Source organism: Trichomonas vaginalis, chromosome II (genome assembly GCF_026262505.1).
Source record: "Trichomonas vaginalis G3 chromosome II, whole genome shotgun sequence".
Classification (NCBI taxonomy): Eukaryota; Parabasalia; order Trichomonadida; family Trichomonadidae; genus Trichomonas; species Trichomonas vaginalis.
The window spans coordinates 22,558,243-22,582,697 of NC_067204.1; the positions used below are offsets into that span (position 1 = coordinate 22,558,243).

At 35.6% G+C, this 24,455-nt stretch overlaps 18 protein-coding genes and 5 pseudogenes across 23 annotated transcripts, besides 2 other annotated features; 9 read left to right on the top strand and 14 right to left on the bottom strand.

Annotated features, from left to right (window-relative positions):
* Positions 1-14,365: part of a mobile genetic element that runs on past the window's edge.
* TVAGG3_0591310 lies at positions 493-1,729 on the top strand (annotated as a pseudogene). The gene has a single exon. A coding segment is annotated over exon 1 (1,237 nt).
* TVAGG3_0591320 (uncharacterized protein) lies at positions 1,766-2,185 on the top strand (the record flags this gene model as incomplete). The annotated part of the gene is made up of 1 exon (XM_051239494.1): positions 1,766-2,185. One exon carries the CDS (start codon positions 1,766-1,768, stop codon positions 2,183-2,185), a length of 420 nt encoding a protein of 139 aa, XP_051097318.1.
* TVAGG3_0591330 (uncharacterized protein) lies at positions 2,202-2,663 on the bottom strand (the record flags this gene model as incomplete). Its single annotated transcript, XM_051239495.1, has 1 exon — positions 2,202-2,663. One exon carries the CDS (start codon positions 2,661-2,663, stop codon positions 2,202-2,204), a length of 462 nt encoding a protein of 153 aa, XP_051097319.1.
* On the top strand, positions 3,288-3,575 carry TVAGG3_0591340 (protein of unknown function, DUF4106 family; the record flags this gene model as incomplete). Its single annotated transcript, XM_051239496.1, has 1 exon — positions 3,288-3,575. One exon carries the CDS (start codon positions 3,288-3,290, stop codon positions 3,573-3,575), a length of 288 nt encoding a protein of 95 aa, XP_051097320.1.
* TVAGG3_0591350 lies at positions 3,838-4,230 on the bottom strand (annotated as a pseudogene). Its single transcript has one exon. A coding segment is annotated over exon 1 (393 nt).
* Positions 5,528-6,121, bottom strand: TVAGG3_0591360 (uncharacterized protein; the record flags this gene model as incomplete). Its single annotated transcript, XM_051239497.1, has 1 exon — positions 5,528-6,121. The coding sequence occupies one exon, from the start codon at positions 6,119-6,121 to the stop codon at positions 5,528-5,530; it is 594 nt and encodes a 197-aa protein (XP_051097321.1).
* TVAGG3_0591370 (uncharacterized protein) lies at positions 6,369-6,743 on the top strand (the record flags this gene model as incomplete). The annotated part of the gene is made up of 1 exon (XM_051239498.1): positions 6,369-6,743. One exon carries the CDS (start codon positions 6,369-6,371, stop codon positions 6,741-6,743), a length of 375 nt encoding a protein of 124 aa, XP_051097322.1.
* On the top strand, positions 6,771-7,065 carry TVAGG3_0591380 (annotated as a pseudogene). The gene has a single exon. A coding segment is annotated over exon 1 (295 nt).
* Positions 7,088-7,437, top strand: TVAGG3_0591390 (uncharacterized protein; the record flags this gene model as incomplete). The annotated part of the gene is made up of 1 exon (XM_051239499.1): positions 7,088-7,437. A coding segment is annotated over one exon (350 nt), but the record flags the coding sequence as incomplete, so codon positions are not given.
* On the top strand, positions 7,704-7,917 carry TVAGG3_0591400 (uncharacterized protein; the record flags this gene model as incomplete). Its single annotated transcript, XM_051239500.1, has 1 exon — positions 7,704-7,917. A coding segment is annotated over one exon (214 nt), but the record flags the coding sequence as incomplete, so codon positions are not given.
* On the bottom strand, positions 8,461-8,724 carry TVAGG3_0591410 (uncharacterized protein; the record flags this gene model as incomplete). Its single annotated transcript, XM_051239501.1, has 1 exon — positions 8,461-8,724. The coding sequence occupies one exon, from the start codon at positions 8,722-8,724 to the stop codon at positions 8,461-8,463; it is 264 nt and encodes an 87-aa protein (XP_051097325.1).
* Positions 8,870-9,037, bottom strand: TVAGG3_0591420 (DNA/RNA polymerases family; the record flags this gene model as incomplete). The annotated part of the gene is made up of 1 exon (XM_051239502.1): positions 8,870-9,037. One exon carries the CDS (start codon positions 9,035-9,037, stop codon positions 8,870-8,872), a length of 168 nt encoding a protein of 55 aa, XP_051097326.1.
* On the bottom strand, positions 9,756-11,008 carry TVAGG3_0591430 (uncharacterized protein; the record flags this gene model as incomplete). The annotated part of the gene is made up of 1 exon (XM_051239503.1): positions 9,756-11,008. A coding segment is annotated over one exon (1,253 nt), but the record flags the coding sequence as incomplete, so codon positions are not given.
* TVAGG3_0591440 (uncharacterized protein) lies at positions 11,291-11,633 on the bottom strand (the record flags this gene model as incomplete). Its single annotated transcript, XM_051239504.1, has 1 exon — positions 11,291-11,633. A coding segment is annotated over one exon (343 nt), but the record flags the coding sequence as incomplete, so codon positions are not given.
* TVAGG3_0591450 (uncharacterized protein) lies at positions 11,653-11,808 on the bottom strand (the record flags this gene model as incomplete). Its single annotated transcript, XM_051239505.1, has 1 exon — positions 11,653-11,808. One exon carries the CDS (start codon positions 11,806-11,808, stop codon positions 11,653-11,655), a length of 156 nt encoding a protein of 51 aa, XP_051097329.1.
* A 138-nt stretch (positions 14,366-14,503) lies between the features above and the next one.
* TVAGG3_0591460 lies at positions 14,504-15,351 on the top strand (annotated as a pseudogene). Its single transcript has one exon. A coding segment is annotated over exon 1 (848 nt).
* Positions 15,352-15,353: 2 nt separating this feature from the next.
* TVAGG3_0591470 (serine threonine-protein phosphatase family) lies at positions 15,354-15,596 on the bottom strand (the record flags this gene model as incomplete). The annotated part of the gene is made up of 1 exon (XM_001329478.1): positions 15,354-15,596. One exon carries the CDS (start codon positions 15,594-15,596, stop codon positions 15,354-15,356), a length of 243 nt encoding a protein of 80 aa, XP_001329513.1.
* An 18-nt stretch (positions 15,597-15,614) lies between these two features.
* Positions 15,615-15,977, bottom strand: TVAGG3_0591480 (uncharacterized protein; the record flags this gene model as incomplete). The annotated part of the gene is made up of 1 exon (XM_001329479.1): positions 15,615-15,977. One exon carries the CDS (start codon positions 15,975-15,977, stop codon positions 15,615-15,617), a length of 363 nt encoding a protein of 120 aa, XP_001329514.1.
* Positions 15,978-16,116: 139 nt separating this feature from the next.
* TVAGG3_0591490 (phage tail repeat-like family) lies at positions 16,117-16,935 on the bottom strand (the record flags this gene model as incomplete). The annotated part of the gene is made up of 1 exon (XM_051239506.1): positions 16,117-16,935. The coding sequence occupies one exon, from the start codon at positions 16,933-16,935 to the stop codon at positions 16,117-16,119; it is 819 nt and encodes a 272-aa protein (XP_051097330.1).
* Positions 16,936-17,797: 862 nt separating this feature from the next.
* Positions 17,798-19,101: a mobile genetic element.
* TVAGG3_0591510 lies at positions 17,878-19,005 on the bottom strand (annotated as a pseudogene). Its single transcript has one exon. A coding segment is annotated over exon 1 (1,128 nt).
* A 277-nt stretch (positions 19,102-19,378) lies between the features above and the next one.
* Positions 19,379-20,272, bottom strand: TVAGG3_0591530 (protein ubiquitination; the record flags this gene model as incomplete). The annotated part of the gene is made up of 1 exon (XM_001329480.1): positions 19,379-20,272. The coding sequence occupies one exon, from the start codon at positions 20,270-20,272 to the stop codon at positions 19,379-19,381; it is 894 nt and encodes a 297-aa protein (XP_001329515.1).
* A 167-nt stretch (positions 20,273-20,439) lies between these two features.
* TVAGG3_0591540 (uncharacterized protein) lies at positions 20,440-21,373 on the bottom strand (the record flags this gene model as incomplete). The annotated part of the gene is made up of 1 exon (XM_001329481.1): positions 20,990-21,367. One exon carries the CDS (start codon positions 21,365-21,367, stop codon positions 20,990-20,992), a length of 378 nt encoding a protein of 125 aa, XP_001329516.1.
* A 159-nt stretch (positions 21,374-21,532) lies between these two features.
* Positions 21,533-24,132, top strand: TVAGG3_0591550 (the record flags this gene model as incomplete). Its single annotated transcript, XM_001329482.1, has 1 exon — positions 21,533-24,079. One exon carries the CDS (start codon positions 21,533-21,535, stop codon positions 24,077-24,079), a length of 2,547 nt encoding a protein of 848 aa, XP_001329517.1.
* Between the last annotated feature and the right edge of the window lie 323 nt (positions 24,133-24,455).

The window sequence follows — 24,455 nt, forward strand, 5'->3', positions numbered from 1 at the left end:
ATATCTGGTTTTACTACCAACAGTTTCCTATAACAGGAAAAGGTGTCATACAAGGAATGTCTGTTCCATTGACTTTAAGTACACCTATTTTATATATTGTTTCAAACTTAGGTTCAAAGTGCTATTCGAATGTCGACAGAAACTACTATGACCAAAAGATACTCATGCGTATAAACAACACATTCTCTGGTTTGCCTATTGTTCATTCGAATGCAGAGTTTTCAGCTTTAGTGAACTCAAACACTTTAGCAAACATAAACTTAACCTTAGTCGACGCAAACTTTGTTCCTGTAAAACTTTTATGTCCTATGTATTTGTCAATGACGGCAGAAAGTTTCGAATTGGAAGATGCAACTGGTGAAAGTATTGTATTACAAGAACAACTTCAACAACAAATAGCTCAAGAACAACTTCAACAACAAATAGCTCAAGAACAACAAATGCAACAACAAAGTCAAGAATAAAAAAATATTATTTTTTTTTTTTATAAAAATGTACAGAATAGATGTTTCAGATTTTTATGACTTCCAAGCATTCAGAAATATGTGTCCATTTAGAGACTATAACAAAGCAGTCGAGAATTTGAAACGTTAGTCATTTATGTTGACTCTGCCCCAGAATGTTATGTCATGAAAGAATGGGATGTTGTCTTTAACAAACCAAGAGCGACAATAGTTTCAGAACAAGAATGTAGACAAAAACTTAAGAAAATAAAAGTCGTACAAGTTGGCATGAAGATGTTAGATGCTTGGGATATCTTATTGTCAAAGTTAGAAGATTTTTCAGTTCGTGTATAAAGTTTTATACACCATCTCCAAACTTCTATTCTATCTTCACTGGATATAAATACGAACAAGTAGAATGGAAAGAAAAAATGTTATAGAAGCTTGGTTAGACCATGTCAAAGAAATTATATGCAATGGAAACGAAAGAGTCTATGAGTATATCTTATGTTGGTTTGCAAACATCTTACAACATCCAAGTGCTAAAAATGAAACTGCTCTCATTGTAATTGGAAAACAAGGAACAGGTAAGAACACTTTCTTTACAGATATTTTGTGCAAAACTGTTAGAGGGCTATTCGAACCCGAATATGACAAACATAGAAAACATCTGCGGTAAATTTAACTCTTCAATAGAGAATATGAAACTTATAGTATGTAACGAACTTCAAAGTATAGATACAACAAAGGTTTTAAACTCAGATGCTTTGAAGAGTCTTATAACAGACAAAGTTGGAGTTGTTGAAAGAAAATATAAAGACCAAAGAGTTTGTGAAAATGTTGCAAATTTCATTATGGTTTCAAACAATGCTGTTCCGATGAAGTTAGAAAGTTCTGACAGAAGATATGTAGTTGTCAGAACGTCAGATTCTCATATGCAAGATACAGAATATTTTGACGACTTAGCAGAAACTTTGACATCTGACTTTTACAACCACTTGTTCTCATATTTCATGACATTAGATATTTCTAACTTCAATCCAAGACAAATTCCACATACCGAAGAAAGACAAACATTGTTAGAAGCAAACAAGAGTGTATATGAACTGTTCATAGATGAAACTGACTTTGAGTGTTTAGATGAAAGGTCATTGTACGATTCGTATAAACAATATTGTCAAGAATATGGTTATATGGCAGCTTCTAAACGAACATTCTTGGCAAACGTCAAAAATCTTTTAGATGTTCAGAACGGCGTATATACAAAGAAAAATTTTTCTGAGTAAATTTAAAAAAAAATCTTTTTTTATCCGATAGAAAAGATGGCAAAATTCATCTCAGTAAATAAGTACATGACAGAAGTCAAAGATAAGTTAGCTCCATTCGCATATTTGAATGTTTACTTCTACAATTTTGAAAAGTCTACATTTGACAAAATTTGGAACATTGCACCAGTTAAGTTTGCTGTTGTTAGAAAAAGTGGTGCAACTTTTGAAGACTTAGACATAGAAGGTTTGTTAGCAGTCAAAGAAAATTTTGACAGAAAGTTCTCAAAACTCGAAGAAGGCAAAGCATACAAACTTGTTATACCTTATGAACCAAAGAAAGCAGACGACTATGAATATTATGAGTCTAAGATAGTTGAAGTTCAAGGTAAATTGGGTAAAAAGATTTTAGAGTCTAAGCCAGTGTTTGCCCCTAAAGAGGAAGAGAACATTGACATTGACCCAGAAATGTTCTAAAAATAAAATTTTATTTTTACATGTCAAATTTCTTTTTCTCTGGAACTGGTTCAGGTTCTTTCTTCTCTTCTACTTTCTTTTCTTTCTTTTCTTTCTTTTCTCTCTTCTTCTTCTTTTCTGGTGGAGTTATGTCAAATTTCTCAGAACCATATTTATGTAAAAGTTCTTTGTCCTTTAATAGCTCTTCTATTCTGTTTTCTATTTCATCTTCAAGAACAGCGCATGTGCCTTCTTTGCATTCTAAGAACTTTTGTTGGACTTCATCTTTCCAATCGGCGTCATCTCTGTCAACAAGTCTGTCATTGACAAATTTTAAGACTGCTCTGCTTAATGTTTTATGGTTCTTGTCATATTCCCAGAAACAGAACTTTAGAACAAATTCACCTTTCTTGTTTACACTATGTAAGATTTTATGGTCGACAGATGTTTTGCTGTCAAAAAGCTTGTCTCGAATATAGATAGCGAAATCGCTAGACATTTTCAAAAAGATAAAATTTTAATTTTTCTAAAAATATGTTAGAAAAAAAGTTTGCTGACATTGACAAAAAATTTGAGAATGTTTTAAACAAGAACAAGAGGAAGTTAGAAAATGCTCAGATAAAGCCTATACATGACAAGTTCTTATTTGCTCAGAATGGTATAACAGGTCTAATTGCACCACCTGGTCGGTAAGACTTTCACTTATCTTAAAATGGCTGCACAACAACAAGAACTAGATGAGAAGAACCCATTCTATGAGTTAGTTGTATTTGTAGTACTTCTGGTCAATTTGACCAAACCGTCAATTCGTTCAAAGATATTATAAAGAAGTCAAGTTAGTATGTATAAAGGATACTGAGTTGTTAGATTGGATAAAGAAGTACCAAAGAAGAGTTTTGAAGTATAATGCTATAAATGAGTATATAAATTCGAAGTTTAAAGACCCAAATGAGGAAATGCAGAGAATATTAGAGAAGAAAACACTTCAAGAAACAAACAGAAAGAGATAGAATACATTTCGAAGAAATTGCAATCTTACGATTGGAAGACTTACCCTACACAGATGTCTTCTTATCTTAGATGATTCGCCTCTTCATCCTTGTTAAAGAATAGAGAACAAGATATGTGTCGAATTCTTAAGAAGCTCAGACACTTTAACATCTCAGTCGTAATATGTGTACAGACAGCAAAGAGTTTAAGTAAGGATGTAAAGAGAATACTTACTGACATTATACTTTTCCCTGGATTGTCCGAAGACGATTTCATGGAACTTATGAAAGAGTCCATGGCAGGTAAGTTTGACAGACATGAACTATGGGAGAAGTACAAAGTCATACAAGACCCTCATACTTCTTTCAGAATTCATATCTACGCAAACAAAGTTCAAATTGTAAAAAGTCAGCAAAAATAAAGAGTTTTGGCGACCAGGGTTTTTTCACTACTCGCTGTTCTTCTCTCGGTTTTCCGAGGAAATTCATGAAATTTCATACGGAATTCAATAAAAATAATGTTTATGTTAGAATGTTAGATCTAACATGTTTTCTAACATGTTTTCTAACATGGTCTAAAACATACAAAATTCATGAAATTTCATACGGAATTCAATAAAAATAATGTTTATGTTAGAATGTTAGATCTAACATGTTTTCTAACATGTTTTCTAACATAACTATTTACAAGCGTTTTACATGGTATATGTTGCGATGGTTCATGACTCTAAACAATTTCGTAGCTTCTATTTCTTCTGTCAGTATGTCAAAAGTTTTAACGATACCGAAAGTTTCTTTATACTTCTTCTTGACATCTGAAAGAAGGAAATCGTTAGCGGTTGGATAGTTTTTGTTCAGAAATTCTAACATGTTCTTTTATCTTCTGCTGGTTTTTTCTGCTTCTTTCTTTAAATCTGCATAGTCGTTTCGCATACGTTCTATCTCTTTGACGGAGTAGTTATATTTCCTCATTGCTGCTTTACATTTTGAACATTGCGGGTTCATTTTTGCGTTATATTCTGAAACCTTACCTGCTAAAACAACTAAGGCGTCAATGGTTTTCTTCATCTCGAACATAGCGGGTTTTATTTGTTCGTTCCATACCTTACCCCTACTATCTTTATCTCTTATTTCCCAAACACATTTTGCAACTAACGAAACAAAGTTGTCGTAGGTCTTAAATTCTTCGGATTGTAAAGGTCAGAGATGTTCTTATATACCATGTCGCAATCTTTGTCCATAACCTTATGGTTGCAATGAAACCAAGGAATTCATAATTTACCTTTCGTATGAACTTCTTTATTTCTACTGAGTCAGTTGCTTTGACTTCTATTTCGTCAAATTCGGGAATGGTTAGTTTTGTTGTTGGATTTCAGGCAATTTGGGTAAATGGTCAATAATGTCCTGCATTTCATAAAGATACTGTTCATTTGTTTCATCTTTCGCACTACAGTCTAAATTACTTGTTAAAAGTTCTTGCTTTATCTTCTGGATTTTTGTTTCGAAAGTATATGAAGAAGGAATGAAGTTTTTCATCTCTACTAACATAGATGTTGGATTCATAACTAGCGAGTTTGGTGCTGTAGTTGTTTGAATTGTTGTTGTGCCGATTGTTGAAATCATGTCTTTTATACAAAATAAAAAAAATAAATAAAATAAAAATAAAACTAATTTTATTTTTTATTCTGTATTTCGGGAAAATTCATGAAAATTCAAGAGTTTTAGACCATGTTAGAAAACGTGTTAGAAAACATGTTAGATCTAACATTCTAACATAAACATTATTTTTGGTGTAAATTTCATGAAAATTCAAGAGTTTTAGACCATGTTAGAAAACGTGTTAGAAAACATGTTAGATCTAACATTCTAACATAAACATTATTTTTGCTGAAAAAGTGTCATTTTTTTCATGTCCGAAGACTCGAAGGTGCAACACTTCCAAAATACCGACGAACTCAGAAGAGCAGCATGGCAGTATGTTCTTGACAACTTCTTTTGAGTTCTCCAGGCACACCTTGGAAAATGCTGAAGAACTCCGACACAGAGAATTTGGAGAAATTGCACTCCAATACTACATTGACAAACAAAGGGTAAACAAAGGGTAAAATAAGACTAAAAACTTAACGTTTAAAAAGTGACATTTTTATGAGCTCCGAGTCACCGAGAAAACTTGGTCAGATGTTAGCAGTTTACTTCCCTGAGGAGGATGGAAGCGTTACATACGTAAGGTTCAAAAACAACGAACCTGGAATTGCGTACCAAATTCGCAATTACATGACCATGGAAGAGTACGAAAGGTTCCTACAAGAGAAACCAGCTCTAAACAACTCAGAAAAGAAAGAATAAAAAGTTTAACTCGTAATTGTTTATTTTTTTACTTGTATGGGCAAGCTGCAAGAATGAAGTCGACTATCTCGGTCTTTGTCTTGACCAGTTGGACTGCTCTTGTAAGCACGTCTGTTTTGCGGTCTCCAGCTGGTGTCTGACCTTCGTAATTGCGCATGTTCTTGAGAGCTCCAACTGTAAATGATTGTAGGATGAAGAGTCTCTCAGACTGCTTGAGGTAGTCTTCACGGTCACGAACCGAATCTGTGGTACGAGTCGAATCGGTCGATTTGAGGGAAGAGACTGAAAGCCTGTCGTCTTCCATAGGGGCTGTGGCATAATCTTTGCGTAAACGGTTCAGACCTTCTTCGAACTCTTGGTCTCTCTTCGATTGGGATTGAGATTGGAATTGCTGGGGTGGAGCTTGCTGGAACATCCAAGGGTTGGGGAAGTAAGGCATAGGCTGAGGAGGAGGGTAGTTCGGGAAGCCTTGTAGTGGAAATTGGTAGTAACCTTGAGGTGGAAATTGGTAGTAATTCGGAGGTACTTGCTGGAACTGAGGTTGCTGAGGAGACTGTTGTGGTTCTGCAGCTTTCGGTTCTTCTGGTTTGGGAATGGACTCGGTTGGTGGGACGTGGGACATTCGTTTGTGTCCTGTCGGAAGGAAGAACTTTTCCTGTCGGAAGGAAGAACTTTTCCTGTCGGAAGGAAGAACTTTTTCTGTTGGAAGGAAAAATTTTTCCTGAAGTTCGACCAAAAAGTTCTCAATTTTCGAAAATTTGAATGGTTTACGGACGGACAACTGGAAGCGTCCTTCCTGTCGTCGGGAAAATTTTTTCCAGTTGTCGGGAAAATTTTTTCCAGTTGTCGGGAAAATATTTTCCTGTCGGATGGAAGGACTCGGAATACCAGAAGGATTTGACGAGGCAATTTACCTTATAGAGATAAATGAAGTTGTTAAGCAGTACTTGCGCAGGGTAATGAAGCCCAAGGTCAAGTTCACCACTATTTCTGGAAGGTCTACACTTCAGCTCGAGACTTCGACTGGAATTCCAATTCAAATACCAGACGGGACAGCCTACGATGGCATAAAGGACGCCAAAAGAGAAGCTCTTGTTAAGTTCCTAAACAAACGTCCTTGGATAAAAATACCAAACAAGGAGAACCCCCTACCCCATATGAAATTGGCAATTCAGTCTCTCCTTCACTTCTCGGGTCAGCCGTTCTACATAACCTGTGAAGGCGACATCCAACCAGTTCAGTAAACATCTCATTTTCACTTCACTTTTTTTATGTTTTACTCACACTCGTACTCAACAGGTTTGTGTACAACTATTTCAACTGTGAACTTGTATTGACCGGTCTTCCTGTAAATGCAAGTTTGGTCAATACACAGTTTATGGTGGCAAGAAGGACAGTGGGGAATGTTATTCTGACATCTGTTGTTGCGCTCGAGAGAGATTTGAAATTTCAGAGCCACCTCCCCCAAGAACTCCAACACCAACACTCAAGTTGCCAAAGACTCATGTGAAGAAGAAGCCTTTGGGTAAGTTTCTTATAGCCATATACATGGCACGTTTAGAGTAAAAACATTTTTTTCATTTTTTGAATGAAGCAAGTTAAATTCGTCCCACACCAATCTCAATGGACCGATGAAGAGTTTCAAGCCATGGTTGAAGGCGTTGAGAACGACATAGACGGCGAACTTGAAGGAGCTCAAATCACAATTGCAACCAAAATTGCAGAAGTCAAGGAACAGATAGCTCCACTTAAAGCTACCAAAGCTACTCTTGACCTCATGGATAGTTACCGTTTAGATGTCAAGAGTGGAATAAGACATTTAAAATTAAAACTTCTAAACTACGAAGCTATACTCCAAAAGTTAGCAGAAATGAGAAGACTTTACCAGAGCTACTTACATGTAAGGGACTTACCTTCAAGCAGTCCGACCAAAGATGAATTTTCTGACATTGTCCCAATTTTGTCCGAAAGTCAGCTCAGATGTTTTGAACTGCTCCCAACATATCCAGAATATGAACGTTTGCCTGAACTCTTCCGCAATCTCAAAAACGTTTTTTGGTTCTCATGTTCGAAACTTTTATCGGAAGAGACAACAAACGTTCAGAAGAAGAACAAGATATTATTTTAAACTTGTTGTATGACTTAACCGTCATAACAAGCTTTTTGAAGTAAAACCGTCATTCTCAAACCACTTCATTTTTTCGATGTCCGAACAAGCACCGAAGCCGAACACAATGGCAGATGTCCTTTCAATGTTGCCAGACAAGCGCCCAGTTCAAATTCAAATTTTGAATTTGAAAGCTCATCTGACAAACACCGTTAAGACTCTCCAAAGTAGTCTTATGGAAGAGATGACCAAGCTCAAAGCCGATGTCCTCATGAACCAAGCTTCCAATGAGAAATGCCTGAATGATTTGACGGAAACCTTGCGCATTTACGCGAGAGAGAAACCGAGACCTTGCCAGACTCATCTACCGTTTCTTCGAAGAGATAGACGCCATCTGGAAGGTACTCGGAAAGGACAGAACATGCAACACCGTAATTCGTGAACACAGAATTGAAGAAGGAATTGTCGAGGAGAAGAAGAGAAACACGAAGAAGAGGAAGAGGAAGAAGAGGAAGAAGAGAAACACGAAGAAGAGGAAGTTTGGGCAACCCTTGTTGCCGATGACACTTACGAAATTTCCCAACCCTACCCATACCAAATCCGCAACAGGGAGACCGGCAAGGTTCTTACCCCAGTCCTCAACAACTTGGGACACTTGAACCTTAACCTTCGGAATCGCGGTTCAATTTCCATGGGCAAGCTTGTCGCAATTCAATGGGTTCCAAATCCAGGCAAGAAGACGAAGGTCAGACACATTGACGGTGACAAGCTCAACAACCGTAAGGAGAACCTCGAGTGGTTCTAAGAGTAAAAAAATTTTATTTTAGGGGGAAACCCCAAGTAAATTTAGGTGTTTATTTGGATAAGTATGTGAAATTAAGGTCAATTTGCAAAATTAGTTCCCGACCTTTGAATTGGACTCTTTCGTTCTCCCAGTTGCGTAGGAGGTCGTCCCAGAGGAGTTGGTAGATTTGCCAATCCAAGGACGATTTGTCCTCCCAGGCATTGAGGATGTACTGCTCGTAGAGTCTCATGACCTCTGCCTTGCACCAGACACCCTCTTCCTTGGAACGTAAGGCTTCTTCGAAGTGCTCGAATGCGATTGGCTGCTTGACCATCCGAAATGACACTTTTTGTACGTTTGGTCAATGTTCGTGTCTCGTGCCATAGTCGACGAAAATACAGACAAACAGGTTATATATGAGTTTGAGACCAAGAATGGTGTAACTCGACCTGTCCGATTCAAATTCGAATAAAAATTTTTTATTTCATGCAATGTTTTATTTCTGTGCCGTCTTCAAGTATGCCCCAGTACTTACGCTTGGAGAGGACATGAACTTCGGTGAAAATTTTGTCCAATTTGAATTGACCCATCTTTTCACCGACCATTCCCATTTCAATGAGTTTGTTATACCCTTCTTCGTTCGTCATGAGTGCATCGATGTTCTCGTAGTATACCACAACTTTCGATTTGACCTCGGAGAAGAACTCATTGTAGTTGTCAAGGACTGCTTTTGCGAACTGAGGATAAGACCAATGTTCGACAATAGGTTTTACTGTGGTTACTAAGCCACCTTGACCTTGAGTAAATTCGTATTTCAAAACAAAAGGGGAGAACCTTTCAACAAAGTTGTCGACCTTCTCATAGTGTTTACTCTTCATCTCTTGAGGTTTCTTAATGGAATATCCCCATGTCGAATTCATAAGCAATTTGAGTGTCATTGCAAGTTTGGGGTTTGAAGCTTTCCTAATATCATACAGTTGTTGTATGACTTTTCCAACTGTATAGTTCCTTCCTGGGAACTCACCATCTTCGTTTGGAATTCCAGTCGGGATATATTGGACGAACCTCATGTATGCAGCGTTAAGGTCGACATAGTATATCTTTTCGTTTGAGTCGAACTTGTCGCAACCAATGGGTCCAGTTCGTGGAAATTCAAGTGAGTCTCTTATCTTCTGAGAAACTTCGCCTGCTATCTCATAAACATCGTCGAAGCAACCTGTTTCATATAAAACCTTCTGACCTAACTCCGATGCTCTCCAATACAATTTGACGTCAATTGGATGTCTCAATGGAAGTTTGTTTATAGCATCTTGAAGTTCTTGCAACCTCATTGGAAGTTCTTCTGGTTCAGGTTGGTATCCGAACAATCCAACTCCTTTTGGAACAGTGTACTTCTTTTGTGCTATAACTTTGTCTGGAACAACTTTTGGTCTTGCTAACAATGAAAAGTTTGTTTCGTCTTTTGGTACAAAAGTTTCTGTCAGCTTGTCATCTGGAATTGGTTCCAACAAACCTTTCTCGAAAAGAATGTTTACAGCTCTGACAATGTTGCACTTGCCTTTTCCGAACAATGGGTTTGTAAGACTTTCGTTCAACATGAAGTGGTTGTGGACAATTGCAATCTTCAACCATGGTAAGTCTTTGTCAACAACATAGTCGTCATGTGAAGAACCTTTAGCTGTAGGTATGTTGACTCGGATATTGACATTTGCCAACGGTGCAATTTTTGCCAATTGACCTCTGAGAATGTACCTTGTCTTCACACATGACTCAAGATACTTCATCTTCTCTTCTGTAACAAGACCAGAGTTCCTGAGACATGTAAGAATACAAGGTTCATTGACAATTGTTTCAATTGAATTGTAAATTCCATACCTTGTCAAGTCAATGTCAGACTTATTTATGAACGGGAAGTATCCAGCATGTTGTCTGACTGCTTGAGGGTTAGGTTGGTACCATTCGAACTTCACGCTTACAATTCCTTCAATTGCATTCAAAATGTCTGAGTCGGAGTCAACCATTTGTTCTCTCTTTGTAGTCTTGAAAGCGTCAAGAAGCATTGCAGCTGTTGTGACATTGCCATGTGCATAGTAAATGTGACCATCCAAATCTGTTATGGTCAATCTGAGATTGTATCCTTTCTTATTTCCGTCTTGAATTGCAGCAAGTACTCCCATGAAGCCTTCTTTGTTCTTTCCATCGTCAAAGTTTACTGTAAAGGTTTGACCTGAACCAATTTTACTTCTAACTTCACGATACTTTTCATATGTATATCTTGTTCTTTCCATGGGAGCATGACCATCCTCTGCACTACCTTTTTTCCTTCTCAAAGGATGCAATTGTTCGTCATGTTTCCAGTAGAATCTGGCAAAGCCGTCGTGTCCTTCAACTTGAGGTTCACTAACATCGAAAGGCATGTCCATAAGACGTTCTTCTTCTAACCTCTCTAATCTGTTTGGATAATTTGTGCGCGCTGTTTCCAAGTCCATTTCGTAGGTCAGACCAGCCAGTTTGTCATAAACTTTTATGGGTCTTCCCTTCCTATATTTAAAATTCTTTGAAACTCTCCAGCCATATCTTTCTAACTCTGCTTTTATTCTAGCAGACCTTCTATCCATTCTATAGGGGGCATTTTTATAAAAATAAAAAATATTTTTTTCTTTACTTTACATAACCGCCTGCTGCCATAAGTCTTTGACGCCAACCCATACCAGCTAATGAAGGTTGACTTGGTTTAGTTTGGAAACTAACTTTGGTTTTGGTTTATCTTCAGTTTTTGGCTCCTTCTTCTATCGGTTTTTCGTCACTTTTCGGTTCACCTGACTTTACTTCACTTGCAGGTATGGTTGTGTCGTCAACATCTTCATAAATATCATATGCCATTTGTTTTTGTTTTCCTTTCAACTTTTTGTGTTTGTTGTAAAGTTTAGAATATTTCGACTCTAAGTCAATGAGATGTTCTATAATGAACTGTTGGTCAGTGAAGTAAACTTTTCCATCTGTTGTCTCGAAAGCTCCTTCAGACTTCAATATTTTATTTGTGAGAGTCTGTTTCTTTTTTGAGATACTAGCCGTTCCATTTCTATGAAAAGTGACTTTGTAGTTAGGGTTTGTATTTCCAGACCTGGCACTTTCTATTATTGAATTTTTCTCTTCATCTGTAAGTTCTTTGACGGGTTTTGACAATGGTTCTGAACTTTTTGTTTGTGGTGTCAAATCTACCGTTTCAACTTCTTCGGTCATTTCATCTCAGTAAAAAATTTTAGTTTGGTTTGTTTTCAACTGGTTGTTTAGGTTTTTTAAGTCGGTCTAAAACTTCTTGAGGTATAGGAAGAACTTGACAAACACGTGGTTGTGTAACTGCTGGAAGTCGACAAATCCATCTTGAACCCATTTGTCTCAATGCTGTATTGTTCATTTCATCTCAGTAAAAAAATTTACATTCCCCACGTTTGAGGCGGTTGAGGTTGGTTGTTGTTTACCCACTGTTGTGCATGGTTATATCCTCTGTTAAAGAATCTTTCACCTTGGTCCATATAGTGTCCTGCTTGGTTATAGTAGTCATTTGCTTTGTTATATAGTAGTTTCCTGCTTCTCTTCCTACATTGTCCATCCATCCTTGAACTTTTCCTCTTGTTTCAGGATTTGGAATAAGATTTGTGCATCTCGTGCTACCTCCCAACCTTTCTGTACAGTTTGTATAATAGGTTGTGCTTTCTCTTTCAGTATACCTAATGTACTCAAAATCTTCCTTCCAATTCCAAATGCACCTCTGGCTATTGTTCCCACTGCGGGCAAAAATCTGGATGCAACTCCTGCTAATGCGCCAAATAAACCCATTTCTTATAGGGTAAAAAATGACGAATCCAAACAAGGACCCCTATGTTTCTAAAGCGACAAAGAAAGCACTCATGATAAAAATCTTTAGTTCAACACCAAATGCTTGGTTTATGGATATCTTGGAAAACATTCCGAGGTATAGAGAAGATGGACCACCATACTGGCTAATATTTGTCGGTCAAAACACAAGATACTGTGAAGCCATACCATTACAGTCCAAAAATATTTTAGAGATCTTAGCAGCTTTGACAATATTCGTTGACAAATACCATCCAACAAAACTGACATCTGACTGTGAAAGTTCTTTCAAATCAGACGATGTAAAAAACTATCTGCGTTCAAAAAATGTAAACCAATATTTCATTGTCGACCAAAACCATTCTGCTCTTGGTGTCATTGACAGTTGTATAAAAATCTTAAGAGACTTAAACCAACCACAAGGTGGTGAAGCAAATGAAATGTCATATGACGACAAGTATAGACACTTCTCCATGGCAAAGATGAGACAAGTTTTAAATATTTACAATAGCCGTAAACAAAAAGGTTTGGGAAACCACTCCCCCGAAGAAATGAAAAACAACCCTGACTTAGAGAAAGACTATATATTTAACAATTTAGTCAAAAGAGACAAACAAGAAAGAATGCCGGGCTTCAAACTTAAGAAAGGCGACAAAGTAAAAATAGAAATACCTAAACGCGACCCATATGAAAATACTATTGACTATGACAACAATGGGAACTCGACAGGTACTCACATTCGTGTTCGTAAAAATAGAAGAAAGTATACAAGAGAATATTATGAAGTTTTAGGCAAACATGGCAAAATGTACAGACTGCAAGCAGAAGATAAAACGACTATTGTCAGACCTCGTTTCAAACTTGTTCAAAGTTCAAGGTGGTATACTTTCAAAACAGTTCCTAACAAATATAAGACAACTCCTGACGAATATGCTAAAGAAGTTGAAAATGACGACTAAGCATTTCTATACCATGCGTAAACTGTCATGTAAGGTGGCATGTAGTCTTTACTTTGTCCCGTTGTTTGCGTATATCCTGAAACGCTATGTGTATGGCTTCCTCTCCCTGAGTGTCACTCCAGTAACAATTTATAGCAAACTTAACGTTGTCTTTAACATCATATCCTTTACCTTTTGTCATTCCTGACCAATCCCAATATCTATGCTTATGCCAACCTGCTTGAGATGTACTTAAATCTATGTAGTGACTGTGTGCAGGTAAATTTTCACCTGAAATCGTTTTACTTCCACCTTTCCTTTGAAGAGTTTGCACAATACAAAAACCTGTCGACTATTTGAGTCCAAGTTCCAAAACCAAGTACTACTTCTGGTCTGGTAGAGTTCATTGACGTATAAATAGAACCTATAGGATATACTGTTTGAAGTATTTCTGTCTTTAATGTTTGAAGCTCTGTTTTGTCTGCTTTTTTATATAACTTTTCTTCAAGTTCATTTACGTCAGAGATGCTATGTCTATGATATTTTTGTGGGTATGTTCCTTCTGTCCATGCGAAAATACGTTCTTTTGTTGCATCTACATATCCTTTTATCCATGTCGAGTCTGCTTTGTATTCCTTAACTCTGTAACACCTTTCTCAAGCTCTTTCAACTGTTGTCCATCTTCCATTAAACCTCTGGTATGACTTGAAACCGTTTGTGTCAACATATCTACAGTTTCTTTGTCGGCTTTAAGGTCTAAACACCCTGAAACCCATCCTGTATCGGCTTTTTTTTAAAATCTTTGAAGTCCGTCATGGTACCATTCAACCCTTTCTTTAATTTCATTGTCTTTTTCATCCACATATTCCTTATCTGCTTCTTATCTAATGCACTAGCCACACATGCTAACTCATCGTACATATGTTTTATCTGCTTTCTTTTCAAACATCCTCTTTCGTTGCATATGTTGCATCTGCTCTGTCATGTTCTTCTTGAAACTTTTTCAATGACATACTCTTTGTCAGCTTTGTTGTCAACATCTGCTTTCAAAAGAAGTTCTTTTATAGGCTTTCTCGTTTAAAGTTCCTTTTGTTGGATTTACACAGACAGTATGGTTCTTACTGTCTTGAAACAGAAACTCATCTGTCATTGGGTTTATCGTCAGTTTTAAGTTCCTTCTTTCAATGACTCAGATATCTTAGAATAGTTTGAAAAGTTTGTTGTGTTCTTATTTAGAGCTTGCAAAATGAGTTGTCGGTTGTGTTGTATTTCTCTCATAGACGCTGTTTCTTTCGACATTTTTATTCTAGATAAAATATGCTTTCAATAGAAAAGAAAATTCAAGAGTTGCTACAACTAAACCATTAGATGAACTTTTTACGAATGTCGGTCAAAAGTTTGAGACAGAGACCGTAAAGCATGAAGGCTATCGTTTTGACTACCCATTAAGATGGCTAAGAGACCCATCTGTCACAAAAGCTATTGGCTTTCGTAGAATGAAGTTCATTTCAGAAGCCATACATGGTTTCCCATTTACGGTCGCTTTTGAAATTCGATACTATAACAAAGAGAAACGTACGTATGAGAAATTTGAACAGGGAAAACTTTTACAAGTGAATTTGCTTGTAAACTTAGAAACAACTCTTCAAGCTTTTCAAGAAAAAATAAACGATATCTATCTCGAATATGCAAAACAGTACAACATTGACGAAGGAGAGTACCATCTCGATATTATATATGACAGGAAAAATGCAACTGTTAAAATCAATAGAATAGAAGACCTTGGAGAAGACGTTTATATTTCTACAAAATATAACAACTTGGCATGGTATAGATTTTTGAGGATGTTAAATCAGCCTGCAGAATATCCAGTACACCCGGACTTTTATGAAGTCGAAAACCCTAATGGAACATATGAAAATGTTTTCGACTCAGATGCTATTATAGTTCATGCTTCATTTTCTGGTGCACAAAACTCTTTTTTATGCTTGGCAAATGACTTTTACGAAAAACCTACAAAGCTATATGAACCACCGAGTGGAAGTATTTCAGACTTTCAAGTATGGTTTACAACAGATGGAAGAAAGAGAATAGTTCCATTATACCATGCGTTTTACTTAGAACTTAGTTTCATATACAACTACTATCGAACGGTAAAAATATAATTTTAATACGGTTGAGGTGTTGGATTTGGTTGCCAACTAGACTGTGGTGCAGGTTCAGGCTGTTGTATAACAGGAGCTTGCTCTTCTGGTTCAGGGTCTTTAGGTATAATACCAACGAACTGACCTACTCTTTTGCCAATATTTTTGACTCCGTTCCAAATTCCTCTTCCGACAGATTTTATTCCATTCCATATACCTCTTCCAACATTTCGAAAGAAGTTTCCTATTCTTCCAAAGAAACCCATTTTACTATATGTAAAAATCTAATGTCCACCTAGTCTCTTACGTTTCCTGTTGAGTTCCATAGCATTCTTTAACTGGAGCTCATACATTCTATTTCTCCTCTGGTAGAAAACATACTCTGGGTCAACTCCTGTGTTCGCGTCATCTGCATAGAGTTGTTTATATCCCACTTCAGGGTTTGTATAAAACTCTTTCCATCTCATATTTGCATACCATGGTGGCAAACCTAACGCAGCGTCATTTGACATGGCAGTTTGCATTTGTACATCTGTTGGCACTTGACCATAGTTTGCCATTGCAGTTTGTATTCTAACTTCATTTGGAATATTCTCTGGGTTTGGTTGTCCAGGTTGCTGTGCATTCGCTAAGTTCTGTGCGTCCATTTAATATTAGATAAAAATATCTCTTACGAGTACATATGCTGAACATTTGCTGGCATTGGTTCATCTTCATATTCTCTATATCTTTCTGCCACGTCAAATAAGTAAATGACACAATGGAAAAAACCTAAAACAAGTAGTCCTATTTCAAACCACATTTACTTACCAATAAAATTTCTTTGTTATGACACTTTCTCCGGTTTATAGGACCTCTCTCATATTCTATCTTATCGTATCTAAACTCATAGTCATGTATGTCCTCTAACCATCTCATGACACTTTCCAAACCACTTTTATCGGATGTAAAGTAAAAGCATGGATGGTTATGTAAAACGTCTAAAGTTTCTAAAGAGTCTCTCAAAGTCCAGTCTACTTGGTATTGAAAATCCCATGTGTTATAGAACGGCGGGTCCACTATAAAGAAAACATTTTCCTTGTCTTTATATTTTTCATACAACTCTGTCCAATGACATCTCACAAACTCTATACCCTCAATATATTTTTCTATGTCCTCTTTGAAAACATTTGTATAGTTAAGATATAAAACTTTTGACATAAGTGTTTCAATGTCATGAACTCTTATAGCACCACTATATAATAGTCTAGCAGATATACTATCCCAGTCAATATACTCTGCCTTTTTCAAAACCTCTCTGACAGTATTTTTCTTATCTAATGGTATACGTTCCATCTTACCTATAGGTATCTTTTCTTTTAACTCTTTCAATATTTTGTTTGTGTCTGGTATATGTTTGAGACGGTTCATATAGTTGTCGAAGTCATTGCATATAATCTTTGAGTCAGGAAATATTGTATGGCACAAATGGGATATATAGAAACTTCCACCGAACAAATCTACAAATGTTAGACCATTCGGTAGTTTCTTAAGTTCTCTCAATAGAATATCTTTACATCTACTCTTATTTCCAAAGAAGGGTAACGGTGGTTTTGTGAAATTCATTTTATATTTAATAAAAATGTTTTTTTCCTGAAAAGTGACAGAAAAGTGACGGGGGGCTAGAGGGCACGAAGTGCCTGGAAGCCCCATTGCCTTTTTTTTTTTTTTTTTTTTTTTTTTTAATGTAAAGGCTTTTCATTTAATTTTAATAATTTTTTCACTTATGTAAAAAATCTAACAAAAAGAATTCGTATTTAAAATTAAATTTATAATGATTGCTTAACTTTTATTTGCTCAAACTGTGCTTCTTTTGTTTTAACAAAAGGTATTTTCCTGTCACTATAATTATAATATGCTACAAAATGAAAAACCACTTATTTCACTGGTATCTGCTCCATGAGAAATAAGAAGATCGACAATTTCTTTGTTTTGATTTTCTTTGGCAATATAAAGTGCTGTTCTTCCATCATTATTTTCTTCATCGATATCTGCACCATATGAAATAAGAAGTTCAACTGCCTCTTTACAATTTTGTTCGGCTGCATTATAAAGAGCAGTCCTTCCATCATTATCTTCTTCATTGATATATGCGCCATGAGTGAGAATAAATTCGACTATTTCTGTCTTATTTTGCAACGCTGCAAGATGTAGAGGGGTTTCACCATCTATATTTTTTGCATTTATATATACGCCATGGGAAAAAAGAAGTTCAGCAATATCTTTACTATTTTGTTCTGCTGCGAGATGAAGAGCTGTTTCTCCATCTATATTTGTTTGATTGACATCTGCACCATGTGCAATAAGAATTTCAGCTATTTCTTTACAATTTAGTTCTGCTGCATTACAAAGAGCGGTTTCGCCATCTCCATCTTTCTCATTGATAAGTGCGCCATGAGAAATAAGAAGTTCGACCGTTTCTTTACTATAGGGTGTCCAAAGGTGTGTTTAGCACAAACCTGAATACTGCGAATAGAAATAAACAAGTTACATATATATAAAGTTTATTTAAATATAATCACCATTGGATTCAATCACGCGTTCGCAGCGATCGATCCAGGCTTGAAAGACACGCTTTAAATCATCATGAGAAAATTGCTCAAATTGCTCTCTTACAAAATTTTCAAGATCATCTGGACTCGCGAATTCGCGTCCTTCAGCTCTCTTTTTTAGCGTGCCGAATAAATAAAAGTCAGAGGGTGCAATATCAGGTGAATAAATTGGGTTTGGAACAACTTTGACATTGTTTTCCACCAAGTAATTCATTACCTTATGACTTTTGTGAACTCTTGAATTATCAAAATGAATTGCAAACTTTTGTTTTTGTTGTTTGGATTTCTCAAACTCATCAGAATTGATAATTTGAGTAAGAACATTGTCAATTAGATACTGAGCATTCATCGTATTAGGTTTTTGAAGAATATCAATTGCGATGATGCCATTCACGCCCCAAAAAACCGACAACATCATCATTGGTGTGTCAATTTTTTTCTTCGGGAATGTTTGCGGATTTTCATCCTTCGGGATCCACATGATTTTGGCTTCTGTTGCATATTGAAACCAAGACTCGTCCCCGGTTACTAAAAAGCGAAACTTCTTGGATTGATACGCACCCAATATAGAGAGGAGCTCTTTCGAAGATTGGACTCTAGATTTTTTTTGAACTGAATTAAGGTTGTGCGGAACCCAACGTGTATACGCTAGTTTGTAGTTCAAATAATTGTGCAGATAATAACTGACTGTTGTACGTGGTATCTTTGTCATCTCCTCTATCCTTCTGAGTGATGCTCTTGGGTCTTCATCTAGCGCTTGAAGAATTGCTTTGATTTTTCTTTAATCCGGCGATTTTTTGTCAATTTTTATGATGGGCGCTTTTTTGTTCATGAAGTGATACATCCTAACATGATACGTTACAGTGGAATAGCTAGGAGCATCCATACCGAAGCATTTTACCAATGTCTCGTAGATTTTTTTACAGTCTTTGCATTTTTTTGCAAGAGCGAGGATGTTTTCTTTATGATTCATTAAAAAAATGAAAAAAATCCCGCCAAAATTTCCCGCGAAACCGCCTCTTGTCTCAAAATTCATTTTATATCCCGGCATGGCGCCAAAATACAACATACTCATCATATACATATATTCATATTTTTTATTATATATTTATAATCAGCATATATCTCCTTTAATAGTCTCATATAGAGCGCTGTGCTAAACGCACCTTTGGACACCCTATATTTTGCAACGCTGCAATATGAAGAGGAGTTTCTCCTTTAGAGTTTTTTTCATTGACATCTGCACCATGTGAAAGAAGAAGTTCTACTATTTCTATGTTATCTTGCAGCGCTGCAAGATGGAGAGGGGTTTCTCCATCTTGATTCATTCTATTGACATTTGCACCATATGAAATGAGAAGTTCCACTGTTCCTTTACAATTAAGTTGTGCTGCTTGATGAAGAACGGTTGTTTCTGATTCAAATTCACTGTTGACAAGCGCACCGTTATTAAGGAATTATTCGGTCAAATGTGGAACATCAAACATTGTTGATTCGAAAAAGCATTGGTTAGCATCATTTGTTAGATCGAAATAAATTAAAAATGCCTCAATATTATGGTATTGACCGCAACATTCTACATCGATGTTAAAATTATTCTCTTTCATCACATATGTAACAAAATTAATGTTGTGCGATATAATTGCATATTCCAAACTTTCTTCGTCTGGCCATTCATTATTCAAGCACTCCGAAATGATCGCTTGATTTCTTCCCAAATATGAAAGATTGAGACATCTTTGTGTTATTTCGGATTTAAATTTCGTTCTTAAGAACTTGAAACAATCAAATGATCCGTAGTAACAGCATAATTCAAGTAATGAATATCCATTCTCACTAAAAGGATATAATTTGCTTTTGATTCTTTGATTCTTTACATAAAAGTTGCCACTTTCTGTGAATTTGATTAATCTTTCTGTGTCATTATTCATAATTGCTCTGTAAATTGTATCATTTGAAAGTAAATCCAAATTTTTTGTTTGAATTTTTTTGAAATCATCAGTCTTGTGTAATTTAATTCCATATTCTTTATAAAAAAGATAATTTGTAACTAATGAAAGATCTTTGACCTCTTTTATATGATAATCGTCATAGATGAATTTCGCAAGAGACAAATATGACTTTGTACAGCGGTTATTAAATGGAATAATATGTAAAATGTTTTTAATAACATTTCTGGGAAGTTGTTTATTTGTTTCAATCAACTCAGTTTTGATTTTGTTGTAAATCGACTTTATTTCTTCTTCATTATTCGTTTTTAACTGATACAGTGCATTGTATGAATCGATATAGTATTTACAAATATTTTTCAATTCTCTGTGTATCTTTGTTTCCTTGAAATGATAATTCATCAAAAAAAATATGAATTTCAATTGGTATCTTAAATTTTCATTTTGACAGCTGTCAATATAAATTGCTATAACAAAATGACATAATTATGTCTATTGATTTTTCACTGCTGTCAAAATTTATAAAAAATCCAAAAAAAAATATCAATTGCATTCAAAAATGAATGATCTTTTACTCCAAAACTCTTAAGCCAAGCTCTGCCATTCTTTGCAAAGAACCTTATATTTGTACCTTAATTATATTGATAAAGTTTGGGCTCCCAATGATCAAGGGAAAAAGTTCCGAAGTACCTTTATGAATTTCTTTATCAGTTTAAGTAAATATATGACTTTCAAATTTTTCATGTCTAATCATGTCACTGATCCAAATAAATGCAGTGAATTGAGAAGTATTTTTAAATACTAGAACGATTCATTAACTTCATGATCTCAATCATTAATGATGTGTAATACAACACAATTAGATAATGTGCATATCGCGATATCTATACCATTTCAGTAATGAGGACCAAATTTCCTTTAATTGTATGTATTATAAAGGGATGATATTGAAATAAAAGGAATAGATATTTATCCTCTAATGTATTTGATCATCTATCACTTACAGTGAATATTGAATAAATAATCTGAAAAAATAAACATTTTATTCAAGTTCAGTAATATATACACAAAGCTTATTCGAGAAAAACATATGTGAATAAGTATGAAAAGAGAGCAATCCTATAACAATGAAGAATTGAAGAAACCGGAACCATTTTGATTTCGTGGAGAGTATGGAGATGATTGTACTGAGAACTTTGTTTTACCAGAATATCTTGGTGGGGTCGAAGGAAGTTCGGCTGAATCAGATGATAATCCTGTATTCTTACAATAGCCAGATGCTTTTGTCATTAAAACCTGAATATCCTTTCTAACATTTTGAATATTGCGGCTTTGTTGGGCGCATGTTTGAACAAATTCTTCATCGTTTGTTGATCTTTCAAAATTTTTCATTGCCAAACGAGGAGATGAAGCAGTTGATCCTAAATCTGAAACATGAAGGCTACCTCCACTATTGAACGATTTTCGTGGAGATCCTGAAACACTCATCATACTCATTTTTTTAAAGCTGTACGTTTACAAAAGTGCCAATTGTAATCGTTTTGACATGTAATACTGAATATCGATTATTTTAGTCAAAAAATAAATTTGAATTTTTTATTAATTTTTACAATCTACACTATATGTTTATTAAAAATATTTTTTGACATTTGTCAAAAATTTATGACGATAACTGCTCAGTTAAAATCTGTTAACAGAAATATGGAGATTTTCGGCGATGCAGTGAAATTCCTTGAAGAAAAAGGATATAAAGTATGCTGCACAAAAGTTGTCGAAATCTTTGGTACATCTATCTGGAAAAGAGAGCGCGTTCTCATCTTAACAGATCTCGCAATATTTATTTTCAAGAAAGGAGGCAAAACACCAAAAGTATTTCATTTTTGGCAAGCAATAACATTCGTGGGCTTACAAAATGATGAAATCTCGTTAAGATTCAAGTCAGGTTTCATTCGAATTAAATCAGCAGAGTTTTCAATCATATTAGGCACAATAGGCGATATATTAACGCGTACTATGACCAAAGATGAGCGTGAAGCTATTGGATTGAATCTTTATCCAGTTACAGAATCAAGTCCCAACGCATGCTCTGCTTGGACACGCTTTAAGAATCAAATTCGTCTTTTCAAAATCGAAGTCAGCAATGATTCGTTATCAAAAATCAAATTATATTTATCAGAACAAAAGCCTATCTTAGATTTCTCAGAATTCGAAGATATTACGAAAATATATCCACTAATTATCGATATATTAAAGCTTTACAAAGGTATTCATACCATTATTATCCCAGAAATACCTGGATTTGATACGTTTGAATTTGCTTCTTGGATTGTTAGCGAGAAAGTATATATTTCAAACATCATTTTCCGTGCCAAAGTCACTCCGAAGTATGAAATGTTTATCGAAGCTCTCAAAGCATCACCAGCAAATATAATTGGAATTTATTTCGAAAACAGTTTACTATCACAGAATAATCTCGAAGGCCTTTTAGATGCATCCATTTCTAAAGTCGGGGTTTTCGGATTTAAGTCTTGTATCGAAACAAGCGCGTTAGATTATTTTTATTCAAAGTTTTTACGTTCAAAAATCAGCGAAACACTTACAGTTCTTAATCTAGATAATACAAAGAACATCAATATCAACGCCTTACTTCAATCAATGCCTTATCTCTCTGTATTATCAGTTGCAAACTGCGGTCTTGAAGTTGGTTCCATTTTCCGTGCAATTTTCGAAGCACCAATACTTAGAATACACGCCATTAACTTCAATGGCAACAAATCAACATTCCCTGTTGATGAATTTCGATTTTTGCCATCATCTCTTTCATCTTTGTCAGCCGATAACATTACATGGAGTGAAGGAACACTTATTCCTTTCATCCGCCTCTCGTTGAAGTCTTTCAAGAGCGGAGTAAAGTTATCTCTTCGAAATGCAGACGCAACAACTGACGAATGGGTCCATGTCTTCAATTTCTTATGTCAGGGTCAGTATACCTCATTGAATTCTTTGATTTGGGATCAAAATCCAGTTCCTCCGAAATTCTTTGAATTTCTTCGCCAAAACAAAGGCCTTGATTACTTATCTCTTTCCGGTTGTTTCAATAAATCCTTTGATGAGCCGGTCAATTCGTTGATCAATTATTTGTCCAAATCACCACATCTCAAATATTTCATTGCTCGCGGCTTACCGGACAGAAATGCTGTATTAGGACCCTATGTAAGTAAGATCTGTACTGCTCTAAAGTCCTGCCAGCAGTTGCAATATATTGATTTGTCATTTAACTTAGGTGGTGTTGAAGGATTCTCAACAATGGGACAGATTCTTGAGTCTCCTCAGAAGAGAGTTATTTTCACAGATGGATCTTTACCAGAAAGTGCAGATCCATTCATTGCATTTTCTAATTTAGCTTTGAGTAGCAATAATATCAGATACAACTACCCACAAACAGATATTGAGTATATCAGGCGCAAAGGAATGATTGCAAAGGAACAATTAGAGTTCTTTCTTCAACAATTCTATCGCGCACCTAAATCAAGTGCTAAAAGACAGACACAATTCCCAGCTCCAGCTCATTCCGTCTTCGATGATCCATTTATTATTTACAAACAAGAGGAACAAAATGAATTTCCATATTTGTTCACAAAACAGACACTTACAGACATCAGGATGTTAAATGCAACTCAAGTTATACAACATCCTGCATTTCAAGAAGATTCTGCTCAAGCAAAGAAACTTGCAGAAAGAATGGCAGATGCACAAAAGCTTATTCATGGAGAAAATGCACCTACAGTTGATGTTACAAGTGAAACAACACAATTCACTATAACTAGAGACCAAACATTTGTTCCAACGAATTTACCAGATATTACAAATACTCAAGACAATTCTAACACCCAAAATAGAAGGATTAGAAGTAGAGCAATGAGTAATGAAACAGGAGAAGAGCTTCCTCGTCAATCAGAAAGTAGATTATCTACTGGTTCAAAGAAGGCGGCCGATGAAGAAGAAAGACAGTCAAAACCAACTTCTCCGAAATCACCACATTCTGTTAGATCATCAAAGAGATCGAAGAGATCAAAGAGAGCCATTATGACCGACTGGACATTCCCAACCATCAAACTTGCTGTAGATGTAGATGGATTCTGGGATGAATGGGAAGAAGAGTTCTCTATCCAAAATTTGTTTAGCGATATAAGAAAAGATAAGCATTAAATTTATATTTTTTTTTTCTTTATTTTTATTTAAATATATCAGTCTTGTTCCAATTTTTATTTTTGCCTGTTAACCATCTTTAGTGCACCTTGAGAATTCAAAACAAAGAAATATATGATGAATATCTCAATATTTCATATGAAGTTTTTATTTGTGATACTCACTGCATCCATTTTGCCGAAGAAATAAGATCGAAAGTATAGCTAAAATGCACTTATTTGCTTACAATAATAACTGTTTATCCTATATCTGATATAATAATAGATAGTATTTAAGGTTGTCAGGTAAATTCATCTGGATAACTCGATGAACTAGCTATTGGCCTGCAGATGTTTCAATTTGGAAATAGCTGAAATCGTTAATCCCCAATAAACTG